At 55.1% G+C, this 12,625-nt stretch overlaps 1 protein-coding gene across 2 annotated transcripts; it reads left to right on the top strand.

Annotated features, from left to right (window-relative positions):
• The first annotated feature begins 2,615 nt into the window (after positions 1-2,615).
• Positions 2,616-12,398, top strand: LOC121456970 (protein phosphatase 1 regulatory subunit 1B). Of its 2 annotated transcripts, none has more exons than XM_041665551.1 (7): positions 2,616-3,151; positions 4,615-4,675; positions 4,924-4,946; positions 5,251-5,326; positions 9,648-9,836; positions 11,417-11,539; positions 11,620-12,398. In XM_041665551.1, exons 1-7 carry the CDS (start codon positions 3,071-3,073, stop codon positions 11,667-11,669), a joined length of 603 nt encoding a protein of 200 aa, XP_041521485.1. In that variant the 5' UTR covers positions 2,616-3,070; the 3' UTR covers positions 11,670-12,398. The 2 variants fall into 2 exon arrangements, with proteins under 2 accessions (XP_041521485.1, XP_041521484.1); XM_041665550.1 differs by having other exon boundaries at positions 2,617-3,151; positions 9,648-9,851.
• The last annotated feature ends 227 nt before the right edge of the window (positions 12,399-12,625 follow it).

Genomic DNA, 12,625 nt, shown 5'->3' with positions numbered 1-12,625 from the left:
GAACACTGCCTCCAAACAGTGTGCTCAGACCCGAGATGAGGGAACAAACAATACCAACACCACTAACAACCTTGTCAGTCCGAGCAAGCAGGAATTAAGTCAAACGAGGACTTGAAATTGTTCTTTGGACCTAACTGCCTGTGCTTCCAACTCAAGAATAATAACCCAGAAGTGACATATTATTTTTACATCTCATTTGCATATGGTTAATTCCAAGCCGAAGTGAATGGAAACCAGGCTGGTTTCTCAGCCCTTCCACCTGTTTGTCCAGTCCCCTCCTCTAACTCTTGGGGGGCTCTGCCACCCCCACCGTTCTTTACCCACTCCTTGCCCCCTCCCGTCCCTTCCTCCCCAGTTCCCTGTTCCCTTCCTCTCTGTCACCCACGCAGCTCCTCCGCCACCTGGCCGCCCACCGGAAAAACTTTTCCCCAAGTTCCTGAGAAGTCGCGTAGGATCCAGGAGAGAAAAATCAAAGTAATAAAACCTCATTTAATTCCTAACGGAGGGCAGAGCTGCGGGCTGCAATTATCTTAATGTGAAGCTATTTTTACTCTCTCTCTCCATCGCTGTCTCCTGCCTTTCTGTCGTGAGGCTTTCTCCTCTCCACTTCTCTTTGTCTCTTCATGGTCTCTTCTTCTCACATGGTCCTCTCTTTCCACTCTTTCCACAACCCTTCCCCGCCCCTCCTAGTTCTGCGTCCCTCCCCTTCCGCTTGTCCTCTGGACATATATCTCCATACCTTTCATGACTCCAGGGAATTACATCCAAAGATGGGCAAAGAGGTGACGACCACCTGCTGTCCCCAAGGGCCCATCTTCTGGAAAGAAATTGTGTCCTTATCTCCATACCCAGGCACCGTAACAGGGAGGGATCCTTCCTAACTGTTTAGGTCAAACCAGTGTGTTTTCAGAAGTTTCCAACAGGCGCTGAGGTATATGGGGGGGGGGGGGGCACAGCCTCATCTCTGTCCTGGATCCCCTTTATCCCCCACATACCCTTCTTCAAGTACTCTAGCAGGGTGTCCAACTTTGGCCTAAAGGCTGCCCAGGTTGCTGTCTGGCCATGTACCTCTTTATCCCCCCAACATACCAACAACAACTGGCCTTTGTCATTCCCCACCACACCTCATCTGGAAGAGGGGTCTTGGGCCAAGCTAGGGACTGGCAGAGATACCCATGTCCCAGGCCAGCAGCCTGGCATGGGCTCTTTCCCAAAAAATATATCAACAAGCTGTAGCCAGGCGTGGGCTTGAGGATGTGGGGCCTGGCCACCAGGACATCCTATTCCCAAGAGAAAAGCTTGGTCCCTGGCACCTTGTCTCTCTTTCTCATCCCCCAGAGGGCACTGAGCCTGGGGCAGAACAGCTTGCCCCGACCTCATTTCCATATGGCTCCACCGGCCTGTCACTCCTTCACTCCGCCACAGGGCTGGGACTGGGAGCGGGAAGGTCGCTGGTGGAGTTAGGGCTGTGGTGAGGAGGGGCCCTGCTGTTCCTGGCCTGAGAGAGACCAGGAGAGAGGACAGCCAACATAAACAGAACCCCAGGAGGGCACACACAGGCACAGGTCCACACACGTCCCTTCTGGGCTCTACAGAGAGGCATTCAGTCTTTCTAGCCAGCTCCTCAGAGGGCAGAGCCAGCTCCTGCAGAGACTCAAGGGTTTGGTCAGATAAACAGGGGCATTTAACCCACAAAGCAGCCCCTCTCCTCCATAACACACACACACACACACACACACACACACACTTCTGTAGAAGAGGCAGACACCTCAGAATGATCACACACACCTCTCTCGCCCAGCTCTGTTCCTCAGCGCACCAAGCCCACACATGTGATAGCACGTGTACTGCTAAGGCAGCCCCCAACCCTGCCCCCTGGTTGGTTCTGTCCCTTCCCCCAGGAGATGGGGAGAAAAGGCAGGAGACACGTGAAGGCTGGGTGCATTGTGGCAGGGACTCATCTCCCCCCCTCCCCTGGGGAATTTGCTCTCACACTCTCAGCAGCCTCAAGCCCCTCTTCTGCAAGCCCCCCCCCCCGCAAGCTGGCACCCGCCTGCCCATCACCTTGACAGCCTCTGACATCCTCCTCCACACCCACACCCTCCCCCGCACACACGCAGTCCTCCCACACGCTGCCACTCACACCCGCATCTTTGACACTCTGACACACTTACATAGACTCACACACTCACACCACGCCGACCCCCACCCTCCCCAGCTATAGCAATCCAGGCCTCTGACACTCCCTTGCACATACTCCCTACCACGATGACTGACAGGTGTCCTCCCCCGCACACCTCTCTCACACTCGCTTTCTAGGACACCCCCATTCACAGCGTGACATGCTGGCACTCTCTTCTCGACCTCACAGACCTCCCTTGAAACTCCACTTCGGGGCCCCGAAGTGGTTAAAGCCAGAGTCCTGGCTCCAGCTGCCCGTGCTCCTCCCCTTAGCCTCGCGGCTGGACTCCATTAATAATGCAAGGCCGGGTTCTGGGGAGACGGTAGGGGGCCCCCTGGCCGCTCCCCGGGCCCTGGCTCACACTCCACACCCTCCTCCCATCCCCGGGAGAACACGCTTCTCGATGCTCATTGGCCGCTTTCCCCTAAGCCCTCCCTCCGAGCGCCTGGGCGCCAGTCCCCGGCGGAGGGGACGGGCTGGGACCCCAGGGTTGGGACCTGTGGGGTGCAGTCAGCAGAGGCAGAGGTGCGGAGAGGAAGAAGGTAGAAGGAGGGTAGACAGAAGCTGGTGGAGCGAGGCTGAGGGCAGCTCACCGAGACCCGCGGAGAGCGCAGGCCAGGAGCAGGAGTCCGGTGCCCCAGCCGTGTAGCGGGCAGCGGAGGCGCGGACACCGCGATCCCCCGGGTAGGGGACGCCAACGCCGAGCCGGGCGCTGCAGGCGAGCCCCGCGGTCCAGCACTCCCGATCGTAGTGCGCTCCCCTCGCGGGTCGCGGGATTTTCCTGGGTGCGGGGACAGCGCTCCTCCTTCTCCGCGCAGCACGCGCCACCGGCAGCTCCGGACAGCGGAGCAGGGATCAGCCCAACACCCCAGGTGCGCACAGCCGGCCATGGACCCCAAGGATCGCAAGAAGATCCAATTCTCGGTGCCAGCGCCCCCCAGTCAGCTCGACCCCCGCCAGGTGGAGATGGTAAGGGGGCCGCGCCCCATCCGCGTAGCGCGCTCAGCACACATCCCCCGCGCAACCCAGCTGTTCTCTTGCTGGACCCCGCCTGGGTTGCCGGCCGGCGCCCCACAGGGCGGGAAGTTCGCTGGAGACTCCTAGCAACTTTTCCCTGGACCTCTGAGCCGGTCTTGGGCGGGGGAATTCAGGCAGTGGGCATCCGGAGACAGTCCGCTCGTGGGACTGCCCTTTTGGTCCTTACATAGCCCCGCTAGGCTCGTCCTTTTCCCACGGCGACCAAGTCACTGAGGTGGCACCCCCACAGACGCACAGAGCTCAGGCGTCCGAGGCTGTCATTTCAACTTCACGGTCTAAGCCTGGCGGTGGTGGCGCACGCCTTTAATCCCAGCACTTGGGAGGCAGAGGCAGGCGGATCTCTGTGAGTTCGAGACCAGCCTGGTCTACAAGAGCTAGTTCCAGGACAGGCTCCAAAACCACAGAGAAACCCTGTCTCGAAAAGAAAAAATCAACTTCACGGTTAGATGACCACAGTGTCACCCTCTAGGCCTAGTCTGGGCTCCCCAGAACCTTGTTTTGACTACTTTCTGCTATCAGGACCTAGGGCCGCAACCCCAGGGAGTTTGGGAGACCTACAAAGCCAGGGGGAGGTGGTAGAGGCAGACCTAGCAAGGACACTTGTTGCTGAGATGCCATGGGCTCGGAAGAGGGTAGTGAGCATTGGGCAAAACCCTTCTTGGGGTATTTGGATGGGGTGGGCAGAAACCTGGGCCTAAGTAGCTTTTGACAGCAAGTGCTTTGGCTTCAATTACCTAGTCCTCTGCGCATTTCCCTGGAGCTCAGAGGGGACCTAATTAAGAGACAGTTGCTCTGATTGCCAAGCCAGGGGTGGGCAAGGAGAACAGTTTTACATTTTTTTCATGAGAGCCGGGTGAAGGATCCCACAGCTTGAGAAAGACTGCTAGGGGCCCAGACTCCACCCTCCAGAGACTCCAGCAGACCCCTGGGTGTCTGGGGCTCAGGTGAGGATGGAGGGGACTGCAGTTTTGGGCTCAGACCTCACAGTCAGTCCAGCTGCTTTGGAGCCCTTAAGCTGACCTTTGGTGGGTAGGGTCATAGGTACCTCCTACTGTGCTCAAGCTGCTGGTTGGAGCTATAACCAGCTTTGGCTTCTAGAGAAGGTTCTGGAGTAGCTGTGGAGTGGGGCCGTCTGGGCTGGGAGGCAAGGGATGGTTTTTCTAGTCTTTTGGGACCCGGTGTGCTGTGTGACCTTGAACACGCTGCCCAACCTCTTCACGCCTGGGACTTTTCATCCCTGTAAAATAAAGGGACCGAGTGAGTTGAGTGAGCTCTAGCTGCCTTTGATTCTCAGGCTCCCTGAGGACTCCAAAGCCTTGCTTCCGGCTGGTGCTGGGTGATGGTAAGGGGCCCAATATAGTGTTCTCCTGTCCTTGCTTCCTCCATCCCCCTAGATCCGGCGCCGGAGACCGACCCCTGCCATGCTGTTCCGGGTCTCAGAGCACTCTTCTCCAGGTAGGGTCCATCCCCTGCCCTCTACCCCAACTCTGGTGCCTTTCTGGGGTTCCCCCAGGAGGACACACTGGAGACTGAAGACCTGGAAGGCCCACTCTGCTGGGTCGGTTTACTGTATTGGCACCTGTTGGCACCAGGAGGAAGGGCACACTTCTGCTGTCCCAAAGACAGGCTTTCGGAAAAGTAACACGATTCTTTTTCTCTTCCCCCTCCGTCATGGTTGGTGTACACCTGGTGACCTCGCTCAGAGGAGGAGGCCTCCCCACACCAGGTGAGTTTCCTGGGGCTCCAGGAAGGACACTTAGCCAGGCCCTCGGGGTGGGGCAGACTGATGCCCGCAGAGCCAGGCCATTAGCATATCAATTGCAATTCCCTGGAAAGTCCTTGCTCTGAGCGTCACCTTTTCTCTGAGCGGGGTGGGGTGGGGTGTCCAGGGTCTTGCTTTGTGTCTGGCCTCTGCTCAAGGGGACAGGGCTTGGCCCAGGTGTCCCTTGCTCAGCCAGCTGTGGGGGTTGTGCCACTGGAGGGAGGGCAAAGGGAAGGGGTAGCCTGTTTCAATTGCCTCTTCCCCGCAGAGGACCTCGGGAGAAGGGCACCACCCAAAGTCGAAGAGACCCAACCCCTGTGCTTACACGCCCCCCTCGCTGAAAGGTACTAATCCCACCCCTCCGTCTTTCTTGTGGTCTGGAGCCCTGCGGCTGGGCTGATGTAGAGGAGGAAGAGGACCTGTAAGCTAGTGTCACCAAATCTCTGCCAATGCGGGAGACTTTCTTAGGGTCCCAGAGGCAGGGAAAGGGCAGCGGTTGTCTTACTGTAGGTTGAGGGTGTGGAAGGGAGAGCAGGCTAGCCCCACAGGACGACAAGTGAGAGCCTCCAGAGGTGCCTCTCCAAAGGGGCCCGTGCTCACCCCCTGCTTTTCCCTCTGGCTCTACTCCCTCTTCTGTACAGGTCTGCATCCTGGACTCTCCCTTGACTGCTTTGCTGTGCAGATTAAAAAGTGTCGTGCCAGGTCTCATTGGTGGCACTGGGAAAAGTGAGATGAGGAAGATTGGAGGCTCATAGTGCAGCTCAGTGGTAGAGCACTTGATTGACATGCAGAGGGCAGTATTAGGTCGCTGGCAAGATGGCTCAGGGGTTAAGAGCACTGACTGTCCTTCCAGAGGACCGAGATTCTATTCCCAGCATCCACATGGCAGTTCACAACTGTCTGCAATTTCTGTTCCGGGGGATCCAATGCTCTCACACAGACATACATGCAGGCAAAACACCAATGTACAGAAAATACAAATAAATTATTTAGCCGGGCGGTGGTGGTGCACATCTTTAATCCCAGCACTCAGGACAGGAGGCAGAGGCAGGCTGATCTCTGTGAGTTCGAGGCCAGCCTGGTCTACAAGAGCTAGTGAGTTCCAGGATAGAAACCCTGTCACAAAAAACAAAAGGACAACATTAGGATACAGCCATAATACTGTTTTTTTTTTGTTTTGTTTTGAACAAGTCAGTCTGGTGGCACAGAGGTCTGTAACCTCAGCATTTTGGAGACAGAGAGGCAAGCAAGTTTCTGTGAGTTCAAGGCAAACCCGGTCTATAGAGACAGCGTCAGACCAGCCAGAGACCCTGAACGTAAAAAAACACTCAGAAACAAAAACAAAGCTACTTGGTGGCTCATACCTGTAATTCTTGCACTTGGGAAGCAGAGGCAGGAAAATTGCTATGGACGCAAGGTCAGCCTGGGCCGCACTGAAAATGCCAGGCCAGCTAGGACAACACAGCGAGACTGTGTCTCATAAGGAAATGAAAAATGAGTGATTTGCTTTCTGGACCCTTGTCTCTAAGGATCAGGGAGAGTCTATCGAAGGGACAAGGCTAAGGTTCCTGGAACCAACGGCCAGAAGACGCAGGCAGAGGAAGGAGATGTGCAAAGGCCTGGGAAGAGTGAACCAGGCTTTCAGGGACAGCTGGAGACTTGGTTTCTGGCCAGGGAGCTGTGGGAGATGCACCTTACGAGCTGGCAGGTGCAAAGGAGCATGCCAAGGGCCTCTTCCTAACTAGGTGCCCTGCCTGCCACCCGCTCCGGAGGCCTTCTGGCCTGGTGGTCTCTTCTCCTCAGAGGGGGTGGGGGGATGGTGTGCCGAGACCCCCCTGGGTGGGTGGGTTTAATATGGTTTGCCAGAAGCTGTCAAGGGCAACACCTGGCAGCCCTCCTGCCAGTACTTGGGACAGAGGAGAGACGCTAGAGGAAGGTGTAGGTGCTTGGCTTCTCCTGGGACAGGAAAATGAAGGGAAGAAGAGGCAGCAAGTGGCTTCCTGTAGGAAATTCTAGAAGCATTTAAAGCAGGCACAAAGACAAGTGGCTCCCTTCCAAGACAGAGGATGGGAACTTGGCCTTGAGACTGGGGAGCAGGGTGCTTGCAAAGAGCACACAAGGCCCTGGGTTCAAGACCGTGGGTTTGCCGGGCGGTGGTGGCGCACGCCTTTAATCCCAGCACTCGGGAGGCAGAGGCAGGCGGATCTGTGTGAGTTCGAGACCAGCCTGGTCTACAAGAGCTAGTTCCAGGACAGGCTCCAAAACCACAGAGAAACCCTGTCTCGAAAAACAAAAAAACAAAACAAAACAAAAAAAAAAAAAAAAAAAAAGACCGTGGGTTTGATAGTCCATCCCTCAGAAGCCAAGGGTGGGGACACACACACCTGTAAGCCCTGAGTGCTGAGGGTCAGAAGTTCAAGGTCATGCTCAGTGAGTTGGAGGCTAACTTGGGACACCCGAAAAGACTGTCTGAAGATTATCTGCCTGGTCTCCACTCTAGGCTGGGTGAATGTGAGGAGGAGGGCAGCCCCTGCCCCGGTGTCTTCTGGGGAAGTGTGCTGCAGATGCAAGCCAGGGTCTGACACACTAAGCACACACAGTGCTGAGCTGTACCCTCAGTTCAGTCCTCCCTGGCTTTGGTTCTGCACTTCGGGAGTGTGCTGAGGTAGGAGTTTATGGTCAGGAAGTTTCTTGGGTACTAAAAGATGACCAAAGATGTACCTACCCAGCTTCTGGAAGGGGCTAATTCTAAAGGGTCCAGGTAGGGAGAGGCAGGATGTGGAGTCAGGAGAGGGCTGTACTGGGTGGGGTTCTTGATTCTTGGAAAGGAAGACAGGGTAGTATCCCAGACATGGAGAGGTAAGAGGAGAGATGGTGTGGTAAGGAAAGAGGAGATTCTAGACGGCCCAGCAAGGCATGAGAGACTGAATAAGGCATACAGGATCTCACGGGGCACCTCTAGACGGCCCAGCAAGGCATGAGAGACTGAATAAGGCATACAGGATCTCACGGGGCACCCTGCACACATCTATCATCACGGTGGATCACGAACCAACTCTCCTCCCCCGCCTCTTCCCCCCAACTGCCTGCCTGCCACCTCCTCTCCCCCAGTCCAGAGGCCTTTCTGTACCAAGATGGTTCTGTTTGGCAAGCTAAGCCCTTTCTGGGCAAGGGCAAGTGTCTGGCAGGGTTTGCGTTTTGTAGGGCAGAATTCAAGAGCCCTCCAGTAAGGGTGAACAGCATTAACCCTCAGGGGAGCAGGGGTGGGGGGTGTAAAGGGTGCTCCTAGGTCAGGACACTCTCAGTTGGCTCAAGGTGAAACTTTGCCGGGTCCCCAAGGCCAGGGTAGGGCAATTTATTGCGATTTTATTGCCTGGGTAGCTTGCCCACAGCCAGAGGGAAGAGGTAAGTTTGGAGCTGGGGCAGGGTGGGGCATTGGGCACACACAATGCACCCTCTGTGCCTGTCCCTGAGTTGGCAGGCGTGCAGGGCCCTGCTAGCTTCACCGGAGGTTTCCAGCCTACCCCCCGGGCTGCTAAGGGGAGGGGCCACTGTTGGATTAAGTAGCCAGGAAGCATTGACCACTGAAGAATCTAGGCTGGGGGCTATGACTGGACCTAATGCCTCACCTGCTCTAGAATCCAGATAGCCCCCGGTCTCTTGCTGACTCTGCTTTAGTCTTTTGTGTTGTTTTGTTTGAGGGGGTTGTTTATGTACCCCAGACTAGATTAGACCTCACTATGTAGCTAAGTCTGCATTTGAACTCACTATCCTTCAGCCTCTACCTTATGGGTGCTGCAATTATAGGCCTCTACTAGGAACAAAACCCAGGGCTCTGTAGATGCTAGGTAGGTAGGTAGGTAGTCTACCAAGTGATCTACATCCCAGTCCCTCCATTTTAGCCTTAACCTGACAATGTTTCTTCAAACCTTGACATTCCCCAGAACCCCCAGCCCATCCCTTCCTCCCTCTTCCCCCACTTTCCATCTTTGGGAAACCGCCCACACTGTTCCTTTCCTAGGTTGCATCTGAGCAGGTCTTCGTGTGATGGTGGGGTGTTGCTACTTTCTGGGTCACCGCAGAGGGAGCTGGGAGATTAGGGATATGGGTCAAGACTGAGGGCTGCATCTGAATGGTCCATTTGCCCAGCAAGGATTTTACTGGCTGCAGAGTGCTGTGACCTCAGGCTCAGGACAGTTCCTGTTTAGGGAGCCTGGGGGAAAGGTGCAGTGTGGTATCTGATGCTGGGCAGTACTGGGCAGGGAGGCACAGCAAGGTGGATCCCTGTGAGCCATGTCAGGGAAAATGGCCGTGGCCCATGGGCCTGGTACCTTCTGCCTGGCGTTAGCATTGGTAGACACTGTCCAGGCCTGAGCACCTGACTGTAAGCTCCCTGGCCAGAGAATGTTAAGCTGTTGCTGTGCCAGCCTGGTCGTGCCCAGCCAGGTACCCTGTGGTGTAGGGGAGTTTTCTTGTGCCAGTCTTGGGGGAGGGGGACAGCATCTTTGGAACAGCTTAAGAACCAATCAGATCAAATGTACTTCCTGTTGCTCCCACCTTGGTTTGACCTCCCAGTGGAGTGAATTGGGGCCCCAGTTGCAAGCCTGGGCTGCTCCAGCAGTCTGGCTGACCTTGACCTGGGGGGGGGGGGGTCCCCTCTACCAGCTGTGCAGCGCATTGCTGAGTCCCACCTGCAGACCATCAGCAACTTGAGTGAGAACCAGGCCTCGGAGGAGGAGGATGAGTTAGGGGAACTTCGAGAGCTGGGGTTCCCAAGAGAGGATGAAGAAGAGGATGAGGACGAGGATGAAGAGGAGGATGAAGAGGAAGACAGCCAGGCAGAAGTCCTGAAAGGTAGCAGGGGAACCGGTAAGCGGAAGAGGCCGGGGTCTGTGGCTTTCGCTATCGTGGGTCAGACACAGTTCGTCCACACCTATGCTGTGACGTCCTTCTATGGCCAGCTTCAGAGACTGGGCACCAAAGCCTTGGCTAGTCCTTCACCTGATTAGGCGTCTCCCACTGTTCATCACTAAAAATTAAGGCAAGGCACGGGTCAATTGAAGCTAGACCCCATGGAAACAAATTGTGAGGAGGTTCAGGGATACAGGGAGAGCCCGCATTCCCTTCCCCTCATTTCTGAATCCTGCTGTGTCAGGAGGCTGGCTGACCTGCCCTCTCCAGGACCCTTGAGACTTTGTCCTTCCTAGGATGGGGTGGGGGAGTGCCCTCTAGTGTCCAGATGTAGAATCAAGGATTTAAGAACCAGTCTGGTCTGCACCCTTTAACCTCAGCAGACTGGAGATAAGGCACTTAATGCCCAACAGAAGGCTGCAGCCTGAAAACCCACAGAAGCTACCGACACCCAGACATTTGGGCAAAGACCTCACACCCCCCCCACACACACACACATGGTTACAGCTTCCATACCTGCTATTCTATGTCTGTCTCACCTGGTGCAAACATTAAAGTTTTTGCACTGTGTTTTTTTGGACCTTTCTTTTCTTCTTCTTTTTCTTTCCTCCTCCTCCTCCTCCTCCTCTTCCTCCTCCTCCTCCTCCTCCTCCTCCTCCTCCTCCTTCTTCATTTTTTTCAGACTAGGTTTCTCTGTGCAACAGCTCTGGCTGTCTTGGAACTCACTCTGTAGACCAGGCTAGCCTTGAACTCACAGAGATCTCCTGCCTCTGCCTCCCCAGTGCTGGGATTAAAGGTGTATGCTACCACCGCCCAGCTTGGATCCATTGTTTACGGGAATGACGAGCAGTCTCCCACTTAGTGTTCACTCCTTGGGGCCAGACAAGACAACTTGAGTCTCCTCTCTGCATCTTTGGCTGTGTGGGTGTGAGAGGGCTCAAGGGCTGAGAGCAAGCTCCCTTGGAGACCCTCCCCACAGGTGGAAAATTGATGAGAGATGCTCTCTTAGGAAGGGGAAGAAGTCCCTGGGTTACATTACTGGACCACCAAGGAGCAACATCTATTTTCAGCACTCCTGAGTGATTCGGGGTACCAGTTCTGGGTCTCTTGAGAGGCTCTTTTTTTTTTTTTTTTCCTTTTTGTTTGTTTGAGGTAGGGTCTCACTCTGCAATCCAGGTTGGCCTGAATCTTAACTATGTAACTCAGGCTGACCTTGAACTCAAAGCAATCCTCCTGCATTAGCCCCCTGACTGCCGGCATTACTGGCATTAGCCTCCACACTGAGTTTCCCAGTAGGTATAATCTTATCTAAGGTAATCTACACCTCTCTTCTTATATATTTCCTCCGAAAAAGTGCCCATGAGCTAAGTCACATGGCCAGTCAGAGAGAGTGTTGTCCAGTCCAGTGTTCAGCCCATTACGCGATGTTGTCTCAGAAGCTTGGCCACAAGCCACCAGACATCACTTGTGCTGCAGGGTGCCAGATGGGCACTTAGCCTGTGTTTGTATGCCCTCTTTTCCAGTGGGGCAGAAGCTAACTTGTGGCCAGGGTCTGGAGGGGCCCTGGGAGCGCCCGCCTCCTCTGGATGAGCCCCAGAGAGATGGAAACTCTGAGGACCAAGTGGAAGACAGAGCAGCACTAAGTGGTGAGCGTTTGGACTGTGAGGTGGGGAGGTGGATGGAAACCATGGAGCCAGTCCTTGAGTCCTCTCTACTTGTCTTTTAGAGCCCGGGGAGGAGCCTCAGCACCCTACCCACCCTGAGCCTGGCACATAAGCTCAGAGGCCTGCATCTCCAGGAGGAAGTGCTCCCCAGAAACCCACTCTGTCCCCACCCTACTTTGTACCTTTCTTTCACCTGCTAGGGCTGCGGCTTCTGACTTATAGAAGACTAAGGCTGATCTGTGTTTGCTTTGGCTGAAGCCCAGAGTCCCCGATGCCTCTCCCTGCCAGTCATTCTTCTATTTACCAGGTGGGAGGGGGGAGGGGAGAGAGCCCACACTGGAAAACTCAGAAAGCCAGAAACAAATATTCACCCTTCACAATTCTCTCCAGATCCACTCCCCTGGGCACAGGAGACACACAGGGCAGGACCCTAAGATCTGGGGAAAGGAGGTACCAAGAACCTGCAAGTGCCCTGAAATCTCCTCCTCCTCCATCCCTGTCCCCTCTTCCTATGGGGGTGGGCTTTGAGTCTCCACCCCTCTCACAGACTTCTACCAGGGTCCAGGTTTTAGGCATTCTTTCCACAGCCTCAACATTTTGGATGTCGTTCCCTATTGTCCTGTTTCTACTGGGTGCCTGCAAGTCGGACTGGCAGAGGCTGCTCATTGCGTTTTGTTTGTGCTTTGGTACCAGGAATGCCACTTAGTATATGTCCTTAGAGAGGCCATGCAGAGTGGGGAGCTTGGTTTTCCTTGTCCTCCACCTACCTGGCCCTCTCCCCTTCTTCCCTGACTCCAGGCTTGAGCTCCTCCTATGCTGTAATAAATCTTTGTAAATAATTGTCCTGAGACTCCTCTTTCAGGGGAGGGAGGAGAGACCGGGAAGTAATGGTATGCCCTGACAGGGAAAATGGTGGTTATTCAAGGGTCAGGATCTTGACTCTGGTGTCCAGTCCTGCCCACGAGCCTTTCCTTAAATGCATTAAGCATGTTTCTCATGCGTAATGCCTTTTTAAATGCACAGGCTTTAAGCATGAGAGACTTACTAGCTTCTGAGGGAAATGGCTAA

The sequence above is a fragment of the Microtus oregoni genome, unplaced genomic scaffold (assembly GCF_018167655.1).
Source record: "Microtus oregoni isolate MIOR12 unplaced genomic scaffold, Mior012 000015F_ref0000493, whole genome shotgun sequence".
NCBI lineage: Eukaryota > Metazoa > Chordata > Mammalia > Rodentia > Cricetidae > Microtus > Microtus oregoni.
This window is presented reverse-complemented; position numbering and strand designations above follow the sequence as displayed.

What these genes read in the sequence shown, in the direction of transcription:
- LOC121456970 (XM_041665550.1), top strand. Translation starts at nt 3,071, where the DNA reads ATGGACCCCAAGGATCGCAAGAAGATCCAATTCTCGGTGCCAGCGCCC. An exon ending in CTCAGAGCACTCTTCTCCAG is followed by an intron (nt 4,676 to 4,923) that starts GTAGGGTCCATC and finishes GACCTCGCTCAG; the next exon opens with AGGAGGAGGCCTCCCCACAC. An exon ending in GAAAGGTAGCAGGGGAACCG is followed by an intron (nt 9,852 to 11,416) that starts GTAAGCGGAAGA and finishes CCTCTTTTCCAG; the next exon opens with TGGGGCAGAAGCTAACTTGT.